This window comes from Cricetulus griseus, chromosome 3, assembly GCF_003668045.3.
Source record: "Cricetulus griseus strain 17A/GY chromosome 3, alternate assembly CriGri-PICRH-1.0, whole genome shotgun sequence".
In the NCBI taxonomy this organism is placed as follows: Eukaryota; Metazoa; Chordata; class Mammalia; order Rodentia; family Cricetidae; genus Cricetulus; species Cricetulus griseus.
The window spans coordinates 60,668,912-60,683,243 of NC_048596.1; the positions used below are offsets into that span (position 1 = coordinate 60,668,912).

Below are 14,332 nucleotides of genomic sequence, written 5' to 3' on the forward strand. Positions count from 1 at the left end.
AAAATTACCCAAACTTCACAAACCAAATGACCACTGGCCACCTATAGTTCCAAATTCCCCAAAGTCCTGGAATTCTGTCAATATACACATTTATTTTGGAGTTTGCTTTTATTTATTTATTATTTAAATTAAAAACAACCTTATTTCAGTATACACATTCTTACTCCTTCACAAAACTTCACCCACTTAACAGCAAACACAACAGTCTTAGCACAACTCAAGATTTGAGCAATTGCTAGAGTACGTCAAGATGTGTTGTCCTCAGAGAGGTCTCCATGGCAGTTGATGGGAACAGATGGCAGACATCTACAGCCAAACATTAGGCAGAAAGAGAGCCCAAATTTGAGATCTCCATCAGGTCCCCCTCTTTGGATCTCAGGTAATGCCAAGGATGAGGAAGAGGAAGAATTTTAGGAACCAGGGCTGGGGGATAAGAACACTGGGAGAACACAACTTACAGAAAAACTAAGCAGGGCTCATGGGGACTCACTGAGACTGCAGCAGCAATCATGGGTCTGCACTAGGTCCTCTGCATATGTGCTACACTTGTTAGCTTGGTATTTTTGTAGGACTCCTACCAGTAGGAGTGGGGCTGCTCTTGAGACCCCATTTCTCCTACTGGATTGCTTTGCCCAGCTTTGATATGAAGATTTGTGCCTAGTCTTATTGCATCTTGTTAGCCCTGTTTGGCTGACATCCCTAGGAAGCATGCTCTTTTCTAAAGGGAAACAGGAGTGGATCTAGGGAAGAGGTGTGGGAGGGATTGGAAGGAGTGAAGGGAGGATAAACTACAGTTGGGATGTATAAAAAAATAAGAAAATAAAATGAGTAAATTATAAAAATGTTAAGACATGATATGAGTTTCAACTACATCTGATCTTTCTACTCAATTTTCCATAAAGGGACAATACTGAGTTATAAAGCTAATAAGTAACCAAAGGCTCCTGCAATACTGGCAGAAGGAAATCTAATAGTCCAAAACAAGTGACCACATTTGTACCATATGAGTGTCAAAACTGGGGCTAAATGGTTAAAGAGTAACTGACGATCGTCTGCTCCTCACTGACCTGGAGCAGAAGTTATCCTCAGAGCAGGGCATCCAGGCGGTCCAGCAATGAGGTGTGGCAATGTGGCCACGGACCCAGCAACTGCTCCTGGGGCTGGTGGGGACTCGGTTCTGTCTGTGGAAAAAATCTTGGTGGTTAGGCTGGTGTAATGGTCACATTCAGTGGAGGTCATTAACAGGTGCAAGATAAACAGCAGGGTCTACAGGGCCAGTAACTTGAGTGGGGTGGACAGCCCTGCAGCTGGCTTGTCCTCTGCCCCTTGAAGCTGGCCCACCCACTACATGTCAGGAATGACAGCACAGAATACAGGAAGCTTTGACTCTTGAAGATAAGAAGGCACAATGAGCTACATTTTTTATTTTTATTTCAGAGGCAACTGTAGGGATGTCTCCTATCCCACCCCCAAACAGGAGAAGGGGCTCAAAAGAAGACCAAGGGGAAGCTGGTCACAGAAGCTCTTTGCAAGAAAGTTCTGAAGATATTCAATGGGTTTCTGCAGAACTCACAGCAACATGTTCTTATCCATAATACATTCAGTACATTTAAAAGACTGGCATTACACACAGTATTGTGTAGGAGCTCCTACTGGTCACACCTTTGGGTCATGGGAGTATGAACATTCATCATGGAGTCAGGTGGGTCTCTCTGGGCAACATCTAAAAACAACTGCACTTGGAAAACCTGGGTGGCTATCTTCTCACATAAATTGAATGAGAACTGATCTGAAGATGGCCTTGAAGCCTCCTTTTTAAGTAGGATAGAATAGTCAAGAGTTGGCTTTTCCCTTTGCTTGTGGTATACAGGAGTTCCACTTGGTGATGTCCTGGAGCTGCCATGGGGCTATTCAATGCCTGGTTTCAGTCACTGGGAACCAATTTGTTCCCTTTGTATTTGATCCTTTCCCATCCAGCAGTTTGGACATAAAGAACTCCTGAGACCCCACTTAGTTATGACCTCTGAAGACAAATGAGTTAACGTTATTAACACACCCATATACATCCAGTTGCATATGCTAAGCTTACTCTGCAGCTCCAGAGAGGCAGACATCAGATTCTGACCACAATCACTCAAGAAAAGTAGAAAGCACCCCACATCCATGCACGGCTGTCTCCAGAGGCCATCCTATTTTATAGCTTTACTGGAATTTCCAAAGCAGGGACACCTCTTGTGTACCACTCCAATGGCTTGTCTACCTGTCTCATTGCATTGGCCTGAGAGGCTGGCTCACTCACATGGGCAAAATCCTGAACTCCCTCCCAAAAGACTCCTCTCTGTAGAAGTCCTTGTTTCTCCCTCTGGGTGCAGCCAGCCTCCACTCAGCCCCAGGTGCTCTCTGTGAATCTAGTTGTGGACTTGTTTTGTGTCGGTCTTGGTATTTTGTTTGTTTTTGATTTTTGAGACAACCTATGTAGACGAGGTTGACCTTCAGCTCCAGATCCTCTTTCCCTAGCCTCTGAAGTGCTTGAAGTATAGTTGTGTTCCACTGTACCTGACTTTTCCATAAATTTGTATTTGCTGGAAGCTAAGGGAAACATTAACAAAGACATCAGAAGAGTAAGTGTGTTGCAAAGTCACACTCTGCAGTGCAAGTGTTTGTCTGGTTCATGCTATCATCTATTCCTAAGTATGTCATTCCTGTTCTGGCTTCCCACCAGTGAACTGCACTAGCCTCAACATCCTGCCCTCTCTGGCCTGAGCATCCAGCAAGAGCACCTCAACCATATCAAGATAAAACTAACTGTGGCCAGCATTTTTGGTAGAGCTTCTGGGAAAACAAAAACCCAAATTCCACTTCAGGAAAGCTACTTATAAAGACTAGGAGTATCAAATGTAACCTCAGACCCTAGAGGAAGCAGGTATTTCCTGACCTGGGGATCAGGCAGGGGCAGATGGTGTGTTGATGTGAATGACAAATGACTCCATTAGCTTAGGTATTTCAACACTTGGTTGTCAGCTATGCCACTCTTTGTGGAAGCTTAGGATATGTCGCCTTGCTGGTGGGATTACATCACTGAAAGCAAGCTTTGAGAGCTTTGTAGCCTTGCTGTACTGTAGATGGAGTTTTTACACTGTACCTCTACTTTGCTCTCTGTTTTGTGCTCATGCTTAGAGATATAATCTCTCAGCTTTCTGTTCTGGCCACTTGCTGCCATTACTGCTCCCTTCTGAAATGGTAACCCCAAAATAGACCCTTCTATAAACTGCCTTGGACATAGTATTTCATCACAACAACAGAAGGGTAATTAATTTAGATGGGGAGGACCCTCACCCCTGGAGAAGGAAACAGCAGCGGTATAGACACCACTTGGTAGAAAACCAGACAGATCCCAGCAGTGTTCCCCATTGGCTAACCCTGCCTCCATGGAATGCAGCCATGCCTCCCACTGGCTCAGCCTCACCCATAGAGCCCTGTTCACTGTGACTTTTCCCTTGTCATATCATTAAACATTTTCCCCCACAATGTAGGGAACTCATCCTATTGGTCCAGGAGCATCTCTGACCACTAACGATGAAGTGCTCTGAGTCACCACTCCCTCCATTAACACAAGTAATTCTTACTCAGAGCTGTAGTGGGCTGATGAGGTGTAGCAGTCTTATCCTAGATTCAAACATTCCATCTTGCAAGAAATTGCTTACGCAAGGGAGAGGTGAGCTTGGGCCCCTGTCTCAGGCCTGACTTCTGCTTGCCCACTCTGGGATCTCCTGGCCTGGGGACCGCAGGCAGGTTGACTGACCCCCAGCAGACCAAGCAACTGCTAGTCTGCTGATATCTCTGGGCTACACCCACCCCACACAGAGGAGAGGTGAGTTTGGGCCCCTGTCTCAGGCCTGACTTACACTCTTGTTTCTCCTTGCCTGGGAACTGTAGGCATGTTGACTTACCACCAGTGGACCAAGCAACTGTGAGTCTGCTGACATTGTTGTGCTGGTCCCACTCCCACCCATCATGAGGGTAAGTGCCTCAGACCCACCTGCACCCACCTTGAGACCCATCAGAGTATTGGACCTGCTTGCACCCACTGGAAGAGAACTTTGGACCCATACCCACCAGTAGAAGAAGATACCCCACTTGCACCCACTGGAAGAAGGGATGGGAAGAAGACAATATAAGAACACATTCAACAACAACAACAACAACAACAAAACAATGTGACACCACTAGAATCTAAGGATTCTACAACTGCAAGACCTGAACAACCCAACACAGATGAGGCAGAAGAGAACAACCTTAAGAAAAACTTCATGAATATAATAGAGACCCTAAAGGAAGAAATGAGAAAATCCTTTAAAGGAATGGAAGAAAAGGCAAACCAAAAATTGCAAGAAACAATTCAAACAGTGCAAGGTTTGACAACTAAAATACAGACAATAGAAAAAAACAATCTGAGGGAATGCTGGAATTAGGAAAGATGCGTAAGCAATCAGGAACCCTAACCAACAGAAAACAAGAGATGGAAGAGAGAATCTCAGGCATTGAAGATACATGAGGAGAAATAGATTTATCGACCAAAGGAAATCTTAAGTCCAACAAATCCCTAACACATAATTTCCAGGGAATATGGCACACCGTGAAAAGGCCAAACATAAGAATAATAGGTATAGAAGAGGGTGAAGAAAACCAGCTCAAAGGTGCAGAAAACATATTCAACAAAATCATAGAAGAAAACTTTTGTAACCTAAAGAAAGACATGTCAATGGAAGTACAAGAAACCTTCAGTGGACCACAGAAAGTTCCCTTGTCACATAATAATAAAACCCACAAACATACAAAATAAAGAAAGAATATTAAGAGCAGCAAAGGAAAAAGGTCAAGCAACATATAAAGGCAAACCTATCAAAATTACACCTGATTTCTCCATGGAAACTCTGAAGCCAGAAGGTTCTGGATAGATATTCTACCAACACTAAGATATCATGGATGCCAGCCCAGACTACTAAATCCAGCAAAGATTTCAATCACTATAGATGGAGAAAACAAGATATTCCATGACAAACCAGATTTAAACAATACATAGCCACTAATCCAGTCCTACAGAAAGTACTAGAAGGAAAACTCCAACCTAAGGAAGTTAACTACACTCACAATGATATAGGCAATAGATCATCCCACTTTACCAACAGCCAAAAGAAAAAAAACAGGGTAAATCCACAGACAATACCACCAGGGTAAATACACACACAATACCACCAACAACAACAAATCAAAATCAAACAGCAATTAACACTCAATGGTCCTTAATTTCCCTCAATATTAATTGTCTTAACTTGCCTACAAAAAGACACAGGCTAATAGAATGGATAGGAAGATAGAATCTATCCTTCTTCTGCATACAAGAAACACACCTCAACTTCAAAGACAGACATTACCTCAGAGTAAAGGGTTGGGATAAGATTTTCCAATCAAATGGACCCAAGAAACAAGCTGGTGTAGCTATCATAATATCTAACAAATTAGACTTCAAACTAAAATCAATCAAAAGAGGTGAAGAAGACATTTCATATTCATCACACAATCAACAAGACAAAATGGTAGCCCACAAAATGTCTAAAATCAAAAACACCAATGACAGTTTATGCTGGAAAGGATGTGGAGAAAGAGGAACACTCTTCCACTGCTGGTGGGAGTGCCAACTCCTAAAGCCACTTTGGAAATCAGTATGGAGATTCCTCAGGAAAATGGGAATCAGCCTACCATCAGATCCAGAAATTCCACTCTTAGGCATATACACAAAAGAAGCACATTCGTACAACAAGGACATCTGTTCAACAATGTTCATAGCAGCGCTGTTGGTAATAGCCAGAATCTGGAAGCAACCTAGATGCCCCTCAACTGAAGAACGAATAGAGAAAATGTGATACATGTACACAATGGCGTACTACTTAGTGGGAAAAAAAAACAATGGAATCTTGAAATTTGTAGGCAAATGGATGGAACTAGAACAAACCATTCTGAGCAAAGTAACCCAGTCACAAAAAGACAAACATGGTATGTATTCACTCATACATGGATTTTATACATAGAGCAAAAGATTACCAGCCTACAATCCACACCACCAGAGAAGTATGAAACAAGGAAGACCCTAAGAGAGATCTACATGGTCCCCCAGAGAAGGGGAAAGGGACATCTCCTGAGAAAACTGGGAGCGTGAGGGAAGGGGAGAAAGAACTAGAAGAATGAGACAGGGATAAGAGGAGGGGAGAGGAGGACATGAGGGAGCAGGAAGTTTGAGTCGGGGTAGAAAAATAGAGGAGAGCAAGATAAGAGATACCATAATAGAGGGAGCCATTATAGATTTAAAGAGAAATCTGGCACTAGGGAAACGTCCAGACATTTACAAGAAGGACAACAACTAACAATCTAAGCAATAGTGGAGAAGCTATCCGAAATGCCCTTCTCCAATATTGAGATTGATGATATGCCATCCTAGAGCCTTCATTCAGTAGCTGATGGAAGCAGAAGTAGACACCCACAGCTAAGTACTGAACTGAACTCCTGGAATCCAGTTGTAGAGAGGTTGGAGTGATGAGCAAAGGGGTCAAGAAGACTCTTGTGAAACCCACAGAAATAGCTTACTAACAAAGGGGAGCTCATGGACCCCAGACTGATAGCTGGGAAACCAGCATAGGAATGATACAGACCCCATGAATGTGGGTGTCAGTGAAGAGGCCTCAGAAATCTATGGACCCTCTGGTAGTAGATCAGTATTTATTCCTTGCCAAAGAATGGATTTTGGGAGCCCATTCCACATAGAGGGATACTTTCTCAGTCTAGACACATGAGGGAGGGCCTATGTCCTGCTCCAAATAATATGACAGACTTTGAAGATTGCCAGAAGGCCTCACACTCCCTGGGGAGCAGAAAGGGGATGGGATAGGGGGGTCTGTGGGGGGGCAAGGGAGGAGGGGAGGTAGAGGGAACTGGGATTGACATGTAAAACAATCTTGTTTCTAATTTAAATAAAAAATATTTAGTTAAAAAAGAATATGGTGACTTAAACAAGAACTGAACAATGACAACACCAGATGACATGCTAACATGTAAGATGGAAATATGAGGAGCTTTAGGCAATTAGTGACTGCTGGGAGGGAGAATCAGTCTTTCCATGGACAAGCCCATAACTGGTTAACCACTACCAAGAGGTCAATCCTAAATGCATATAAATATGAACAACTCTAAATGGACTTAGAATGTTTTATTTGCATATTTTCAAATATATGTATAAAACAGCACTCGTGAATCAAGAAGAAGCTATGAAGTTGACAGAAAGGGGAGCATACAGAGAATTGAAAGGGGAGGGGAACTGATAAAATTACTATACATATGTATAAACTTTAAAATAAATTCGCAGCTGCGTGGTGGTGATGTACACCTTTAATCCCAGCTCTCCGGAGGCAGAGGCAGGCAGATCTCTGTGATTTCAAGACCAGCCTGGTCTACAAGAGCTAGTTCCAAGACAGCCTCCAAAGCAACAGAGAAACATTGTCTTGAAAAACCAAAAAAAAAAAAATTTCAACGGATACAAAAATTAGCTAACTAATTTAATTAGTATTGAAAGGAATAAAAACCAAATAGAAGAAGAAACACAGGTCAACCAGGAGCAAACAGAAAGGTAAAACGTCCACCAGAGTTAGCCCATGACCTTGAGACAGCCCACGTCAGATTTAAGGATTTCAGAGGCCTCAGGATTTGTTCTAAGAAGCCCCTGAAGGACAACAACTGTGTTCCCTCTCATAGTTTCCTTTCTGGCCATATCCTCCAAACCAACAAGCTCCCAAGCATACAGCAGCCCTGCTACATCACTCCACAGTGGAAATGGTAAGGCCCTGGGTTCTAAGAAACCTCTGCTGCCCGATCTGTCTGCTGCTGAAACCCTCTTGGGTGAGAGCCAGCTTTGACAGGGGAGCTGCTGATAGCATTGGTGGTCCATTTTGGGCAGGATGCAAGGGAAAGGCAGGCCTTAGCTTATCACACAATGCCACAGCAGGCCCACAGCAAGGCAAATGTCTCCCTGAAAAATCTCTTCCATAGCTATACAAAGATGTGGAAGGAAATCAATGTTTCATATATTTCACTAACAAGAAAGACTAATTGTCCTCAAATTACCAGACTGCTTTACATTCTTAGGTCACCTACCTACATGCCAGCCACAGTCAAGGCTGAATAGCCTTTTGGAGTTAAAAGAGAACAGATGCACAAAGCAGTGTCTACCCAGAGATCTTGCTCATGTGACTGCAGCAGAGAGGGTTAAGAACGCCCACATTTGATGTTTGGGAAATTCACTTAACTGCTGAGGATCATAGTCTCATGGATACACCATCTTCCTACAGGGTATCAAGTGCAGGTCCATGGCTTCTCTGCGCAGAAAGCAAACAGTTGTCCTCTGTGGTTCAACAAATTGTGTCCTGGGGTAAAGGAACAGGGACCTATACCACACCTGTGATCCCCAGTGCAGCAGAGCTGCAGGCAGTGGAGCAGCCACAGGTTCAGTAGCAGAACAGAAGTCTCCTAAGTGCAACTTTGACATCCTTGTTCCTCAGAGTGTAGATGAGGGGGTTCAAGGTGGGTGCCACAGAGGTGTAGATGACAGATGCCACCTTGTCCTTGTTCAGTGAGTAGCTGGATGCAGGGCAGATGTACGTGTAGATGACTGTGGAGTAGTACATGGTAACCACGATGAGGTGTGCAGAGCAGGTGGAAAAGGCACGTCGCTTGCCCTCATCAGAGCGGATCCTCAGGATGCTGGCCACAATAAAGCCATAGGAGAGGATGATCACAGAGAAGTTCCCCACAGCCAGGAAGACATCTGCAGCAAAGGCCATGGCTTCGTTCAGTTGTGTTGGAGCACAGGAGAGCTTCAACAGTGGGGGAATCTCACAGAAGAATTGCCATATCATGTTGGAGCTGCAGAAAGTCCCTGTTGTGCCATCACAGGCACTTTCCAGAAAGAAAGAAAATCATGGGAGAGGCTTCTGCACAGTTATTTATGGACACTGCATAATGAAATGTGTTACACTCATAGAATCTAGTGTGCACCAAAACTAGAAAGGACACATGAGACCAGGAATGAATCTTTAAAACACTGTGGTGCGACTCAGCAGTTAAGAACACTTGTTGCTCGAACAGACGATCTCGGCTATATTTCCACAACCCATGGTGGTTTTCAACAATCTGTAACTCCATTCCTGGGGATCCAACATCCTCTTTTGACCTCCAAGGGCAACAAGCATGCTTGTCGTACACATGCATCCACCAAAGAAAAACAATCATGCACATAAAATAAAATTAATACATCAGAAACAAACACTGTGCTATGAAAGAGGACACATGTAAATGAATATGTGCTGTGTGATTCCATTTGTACAAAGTTCTATAACACACAAGACTCACCTATAGTGAAAATACCAGAACAGTGATAATCTCCAGAAAGGTCAGTGATGACCTCTACCCAGACTGACTGAGCAGCCCTGGGTGAAGCATCCTTGCTTGAGAGCCATGGGTTTCACAGCTCTCTCTCTCTCTGTCTCTCTCTGTCTCTCTCTGTCTATCTCTCTCTTTCTCTCTCTCTCTGTCTCTCTCTGTCTCTGTCTCTCTCTGTCTCTCTCTCTCTCTCTCTCTCTCTCTCTCTCTCTCTCTGTGTGTGTGTGTGTGTGTGTGTTCCAAAACTCATTAAATGATACCATAACTCATGTGTGAAATTTTACCTTAAGAGCTCTACCTAAGCCATTAAAAAAAATAACCTATAAGCAAATGATGGTCTCTGCTATGCACATGAATGTATTTAAAGAAGAGTGAATCAATGTTTGCAGCTTGTTTTGAAATGAGTAAGATAGATGGACAGGTAGGCAATACAATGGGTAACATATCAAGCAACAACTCAACAGTAGAGCCATGGTGACAAGTACTCCGGTGGCCTGCTAAATCCTGTCCAATTCACTATGCTTGAACTCTTTCGGTAAGGTGCTGTGGACATCAAAACCCGGGATACAGAGTAGAAAACACCTCTCAGAAACAAATGTGTAGGGCAGGTGAGATGGCTCAGCCAGTAGGACACTTGCTGTCAAGCCTGATAACCAGAGTTCAAGTCTTAGAGCCCCCTGGGTAGATGGAAATGGCTGGTTCCTGTAACCTGGTACCCTGAACACCACATGAACAAGCAGTTAGCAAAGAAATCAAGGTCTTCCAGCTATACCAATAGATTCAGAGAAGAGACAGAAAGGCAGCTGTACATTTGGATATTGCTAACAACAGCAACAAATGATGCAGGTCTTATCACATCCTAGAGGAAATTCCCTGGAGGAGAGAACGGAGTAAAGGAGGATCCTGTGGACACAGCACTCAGAGGCGAGAATTAGAATGTACTCCGAGTCAATTGGAGAGGCTTCTGTGTACTCTAAGAAAGGGCTGACACCCTCTGTTATGATAACAGAGCTTCCCACCTGAAGAGGAATCGAGAAGTCAACCCACCACTTCCTGGGCATCACTGGTATGGGAAGCAGATTGCTTGTTTTCTCTCCTCTCAGTGGTGCAGAGACCATGGAGCTACCAGACACAATTCTCCTCCAATCCAATATCAGGGTCTCAGTGGTTTTTTCCAACACAGGATGCCAAAAACCCCTACATCACAGACACAAGGCTATAGACATGCAGCCTGCCCCAAACCTGGATGCCCACACTCACGAAAGGAATGGCAGTGGCTCCTCAAAGAGAGGCACATTACATTTACATCTGTTATATGAACTGTCACTCTGTTCCTTGCCATGGCATCAGATTCTCAGTCATATGATCCCACTAGTTCATCAACAGACACATGGAAACACCTTCCTGAGAGCCACTTTGACATCTTTATTCCTCAGAGAGTAAATGAGGGGGTTCAGGATAGGACTGACTGCTGTGTACAATAAGGCAACCACCTTGCCATTTTCCAAGGAGGACCCGGAGCCAGGCTGCACATAGGTATAGATGACAGTGGAGTAATACAGGGTGACCACCACCAGGTGGGCAGAGCAGGTGGAGAAGGCACGCCTCTTGCCCTCAGCAGAGCGGATGCGCAGGATGCTGGCAATGATGAAACTGTAGGATATCATGGTCAATAGGAAGTTGACCACACCAAAATAAACATCTGCAAAGACAGTCATGATGTTGTTAATGGTAGTTGGGCTGCAAGACAGCTGCAACAGTGTTGGGATTTCACATAAAAAGTGACGAATTTTGTTGGGGCCACAGAAATCGAGCTGTGCCATTAGGCCAGTGTGCACAGATGAGTTGACAGCACTGATGAGCCACACACTGCCTGCGAGTAGGACACAGACGGGTCGACTCATCAGCAGGCTGTAGTGCAGTGGGCGGCAGATGGCCACATAGCGGTCATAGGCCATGGCAGTGAGCAGCAGCAGCTCAGCCCCCAGAACCAAGGTTAGGAAGAAAAGCTGGGTCATGCATCCCTTATAAGAGATGTGGCTGCCCTTACCCACCAGACCCTCCAACAGCTTGGGAAGAACTGTGGATGTGCACACAATGTCCAACAGGGCCAGGTTTGCAAGGAAGAAGTACATGGGGGTGTGGAGACTTGGGTTCAGGCTGATGGCCATGATGATGAGGGTGTTTCCTGCAAGAGCCAGGATATAAAAAAGGAAGAAGAAGGCTAAGAAGAAAGCCTGGAACCCAGGATCCCCAGAGAATCCCTGCAGGACAAACTCTACCACAGACGTGTAATTATTCATTGCCATTGGAGAGTGAGCCACTGGGAATTAGTATGCCACAGGTATGGTCAAGGAGACATAGGGTGTAGAGCAGCCATCATGTCACATGAGGTTCAGCCAGGTGTTACTAGGACAGCTGGTAGTGGTTGCTGTTGCTGTAGAAAGCACATAATTAAAAATATGGCATCATCTGTCAACATAATACAATAATCTGAACTCTTCACACAATCTGAACACAATAGACCCAGAACAAAAGGAAACCCTGCCTGTGGTGGGCAGTATCCCTCTGTAGCATCTGATCATGTCCTATGATATTCTGAGACCTAGAGCTCCTATAGGCATATATGCCAAACTTCTAACGCATACCAATGGCCCCCAGCACAGGCTTTTTGGACCTAGAGACGACCAGCCACATCAAGGAGTGGGCCAGGCTTCTCTAGGACAGACTGAAATACATTTCTGGGGAAGCAAGCTTGGGTCTGGGTGCAGGGGGTTCAAGCATAGAACAGTTACAGCATGGCTTGCCGTTGGCACAGATGGCCCTGCCCCTTGGGGAAAGAAATGGACATACCTCTGTCCACAACTGTCCATTTCTTCTTGGTCACCCGAAGCCACTCCTTGTGAGTGATAAGGCCAGTGGGGTAGATATATATCACCCCCTTCCCTGGGCCTGGTGGAGGCTTCTGTCTACCAGAAAAGGTATCAGGCTCTGTCAGACCTGGAAACACAGAATGAAAGGCGTGAACACAGCTTCAACCTAGGCCCCAAATTTCTAGGCTATCACCCCTGCTCAGCTTCAAGTCTGTCTGCCCCATGCCTCATACACCTATCTACCTTTAGTCACCCAAGCCTCTTTAAGCAAATAAACCTCTCAAGCCAAGAAGCAGTTGGACTGATCAGCATGTGGTAAAGCAGATCTGCTCTCTCTAGTGTCTCCATGGGACTGAGATGTCCCAGAGCTTTGCTGGAGATTCATGAGTGGGCTGTTGACTACATGGAAACAAAGAACCCACACCAAAGTATGCCCTGAACAAGGAAGTGTGTCTTCTTCCCTGTGAAAGATCAAGGCCTTTCTCCTGCAGGGTGAGCTTGAGAGCAGGACCTGAGCTTTTGATACCTCTCCCCCCCCTCCACTGAAGAACCAAGCAACGCAGAGTCTCCAGGGCCAACACTTGTCCCTGCAAATGCAAAGGCTGGTCTGTCAGCATTCCCTGCAGATGCCCGATGGCTTTGTACACCACACAGGGCTTCTCTGTTGAGCCCCCGATTCTCCTGTCTGTCTGTCTGTCTGTCTGCAGTTCTGGAGCACAGAGGACTCTGAGCCCTGACCTCTGCACCAGATTCACAGGAAACCACCCTGCCTCTCTCAGAGAGCTGCATCTGCCTTGGAGCTGAGCCACAGGGCAAGATTTCTGTTCAGTACTGATCAACAGCCCAGATAGGTCCCAAAGCAGACCTACAGAAGCAAGCTCTTAAAGACGCAAACTGAAACTGTGAAGCAAAGTGATTCTGGTAACAGTATTTTAAATATTGAAATAGATCAGGGCAAAATCAAATGTCTTTTGACAATCATCCCTCCCCCGACACAAAACAAAAAGGAAAAAGCAGAGAAGGTAGGTGCCCCAAAGGAAGAAGTGAGTAGAGGCAGGATCAACTCACATGGAATGAGAAGTTGTTGCTGAGTGCTCGTCTATGCCCAAGATGTCTTCATATCATGGAGACTATGCAGTGTGGTCACAATGTTAGAGCCCTGTGTCTCTATTGTTTTCTGTTGACCTTAATGTGGGTTCTGCCCCTTAGGGTGGACACCGAGATTGCTAGGGAGTGGCCCTCAGAGAGCAATTACCCATTTTGAGGTAAACACAGTCCCCATACTGAGATACCGGACCCTAAGGCATAGAGAAAGCAGGCTCCAGAGGCCATGCACTCAGCTCTAGGACATTGACCCTCATGGTCATTTCTACCCTGGGGATGCCCTTAAAGCAGCTTGGCTGAGAGTCAGGTACACTTGATCCTGATTGGAAGATGTATTTCACATTAGGGTTCAATTCCTAAGCAAAGTCTATGGGTTTACATCACTTTACTATATCATCTTGGTGTGATGTAGTCCTATAAAAAGCCAACACTGATTGGTCCATCAATGTATAGGGAGAGTGAGAATGGGCCATCTCATTGTATTGCATGGGGAGTTCAGGCAATGTGTGACATCACAGTTGAGGTTGGCCATGAGTGTATTCATCTTTTCATTGTAGTTTCCAAATCCTTCCTTGAGGACAGAGTGTGTGAAGTCTGTGGAGATGAAGGTCAGCACCAGTAAACAGGACGTCAGTTCTGCCATGTTTTGTGGCACTGAGTAGAGATGACAAGGCACATGGACAGACTCTTAAGAGCAGAGTGACTTCCCTGTAGAATTAGAAGGCCCACTGCAGGTGGGTGAATCATCTCCTGCAACCATAGAACAGTGCAGAAAATAACCCATTCAGAATCAGTCATCACAAAAAAATTAAAGGAGCTAAAATGATTCAAACTTCACAAGTCAAATGACCACTGGCCACCTTAAGTTC

The 14,332-nt window shown here is 44.9% G+C and overlaps 1 protein-coding gene across 1 annotated transcript; it reads right to left on the minus strand.

Annotated features, from left to right (window-relative positions):
- Positions 1–8,552: 8,552 nt before the first annotated feature.
- LOC100764112 (olfactory receptor 13A1) lies at positions 8,553–14,106 on the minus strand. Its single transcript, XM_035441605.1, has 4 exons — positions 13,980–14,106; positions 12,340–12,486; positions 11,268–11,809; positions 8,553–8,951 (listed from the first exon to the last, which is right to left on the minus strand). The coding sequence occupies exons 1-4, from the start codon at positions 14,104–14,106 to the stop codon at positions 8,553–8,555; spliced, it is 1,215 nt and encodes a 404-aa protein (XP_035297496.1).
- Positions 14,107–14,332: the final 226 nt, after the last annotated feature.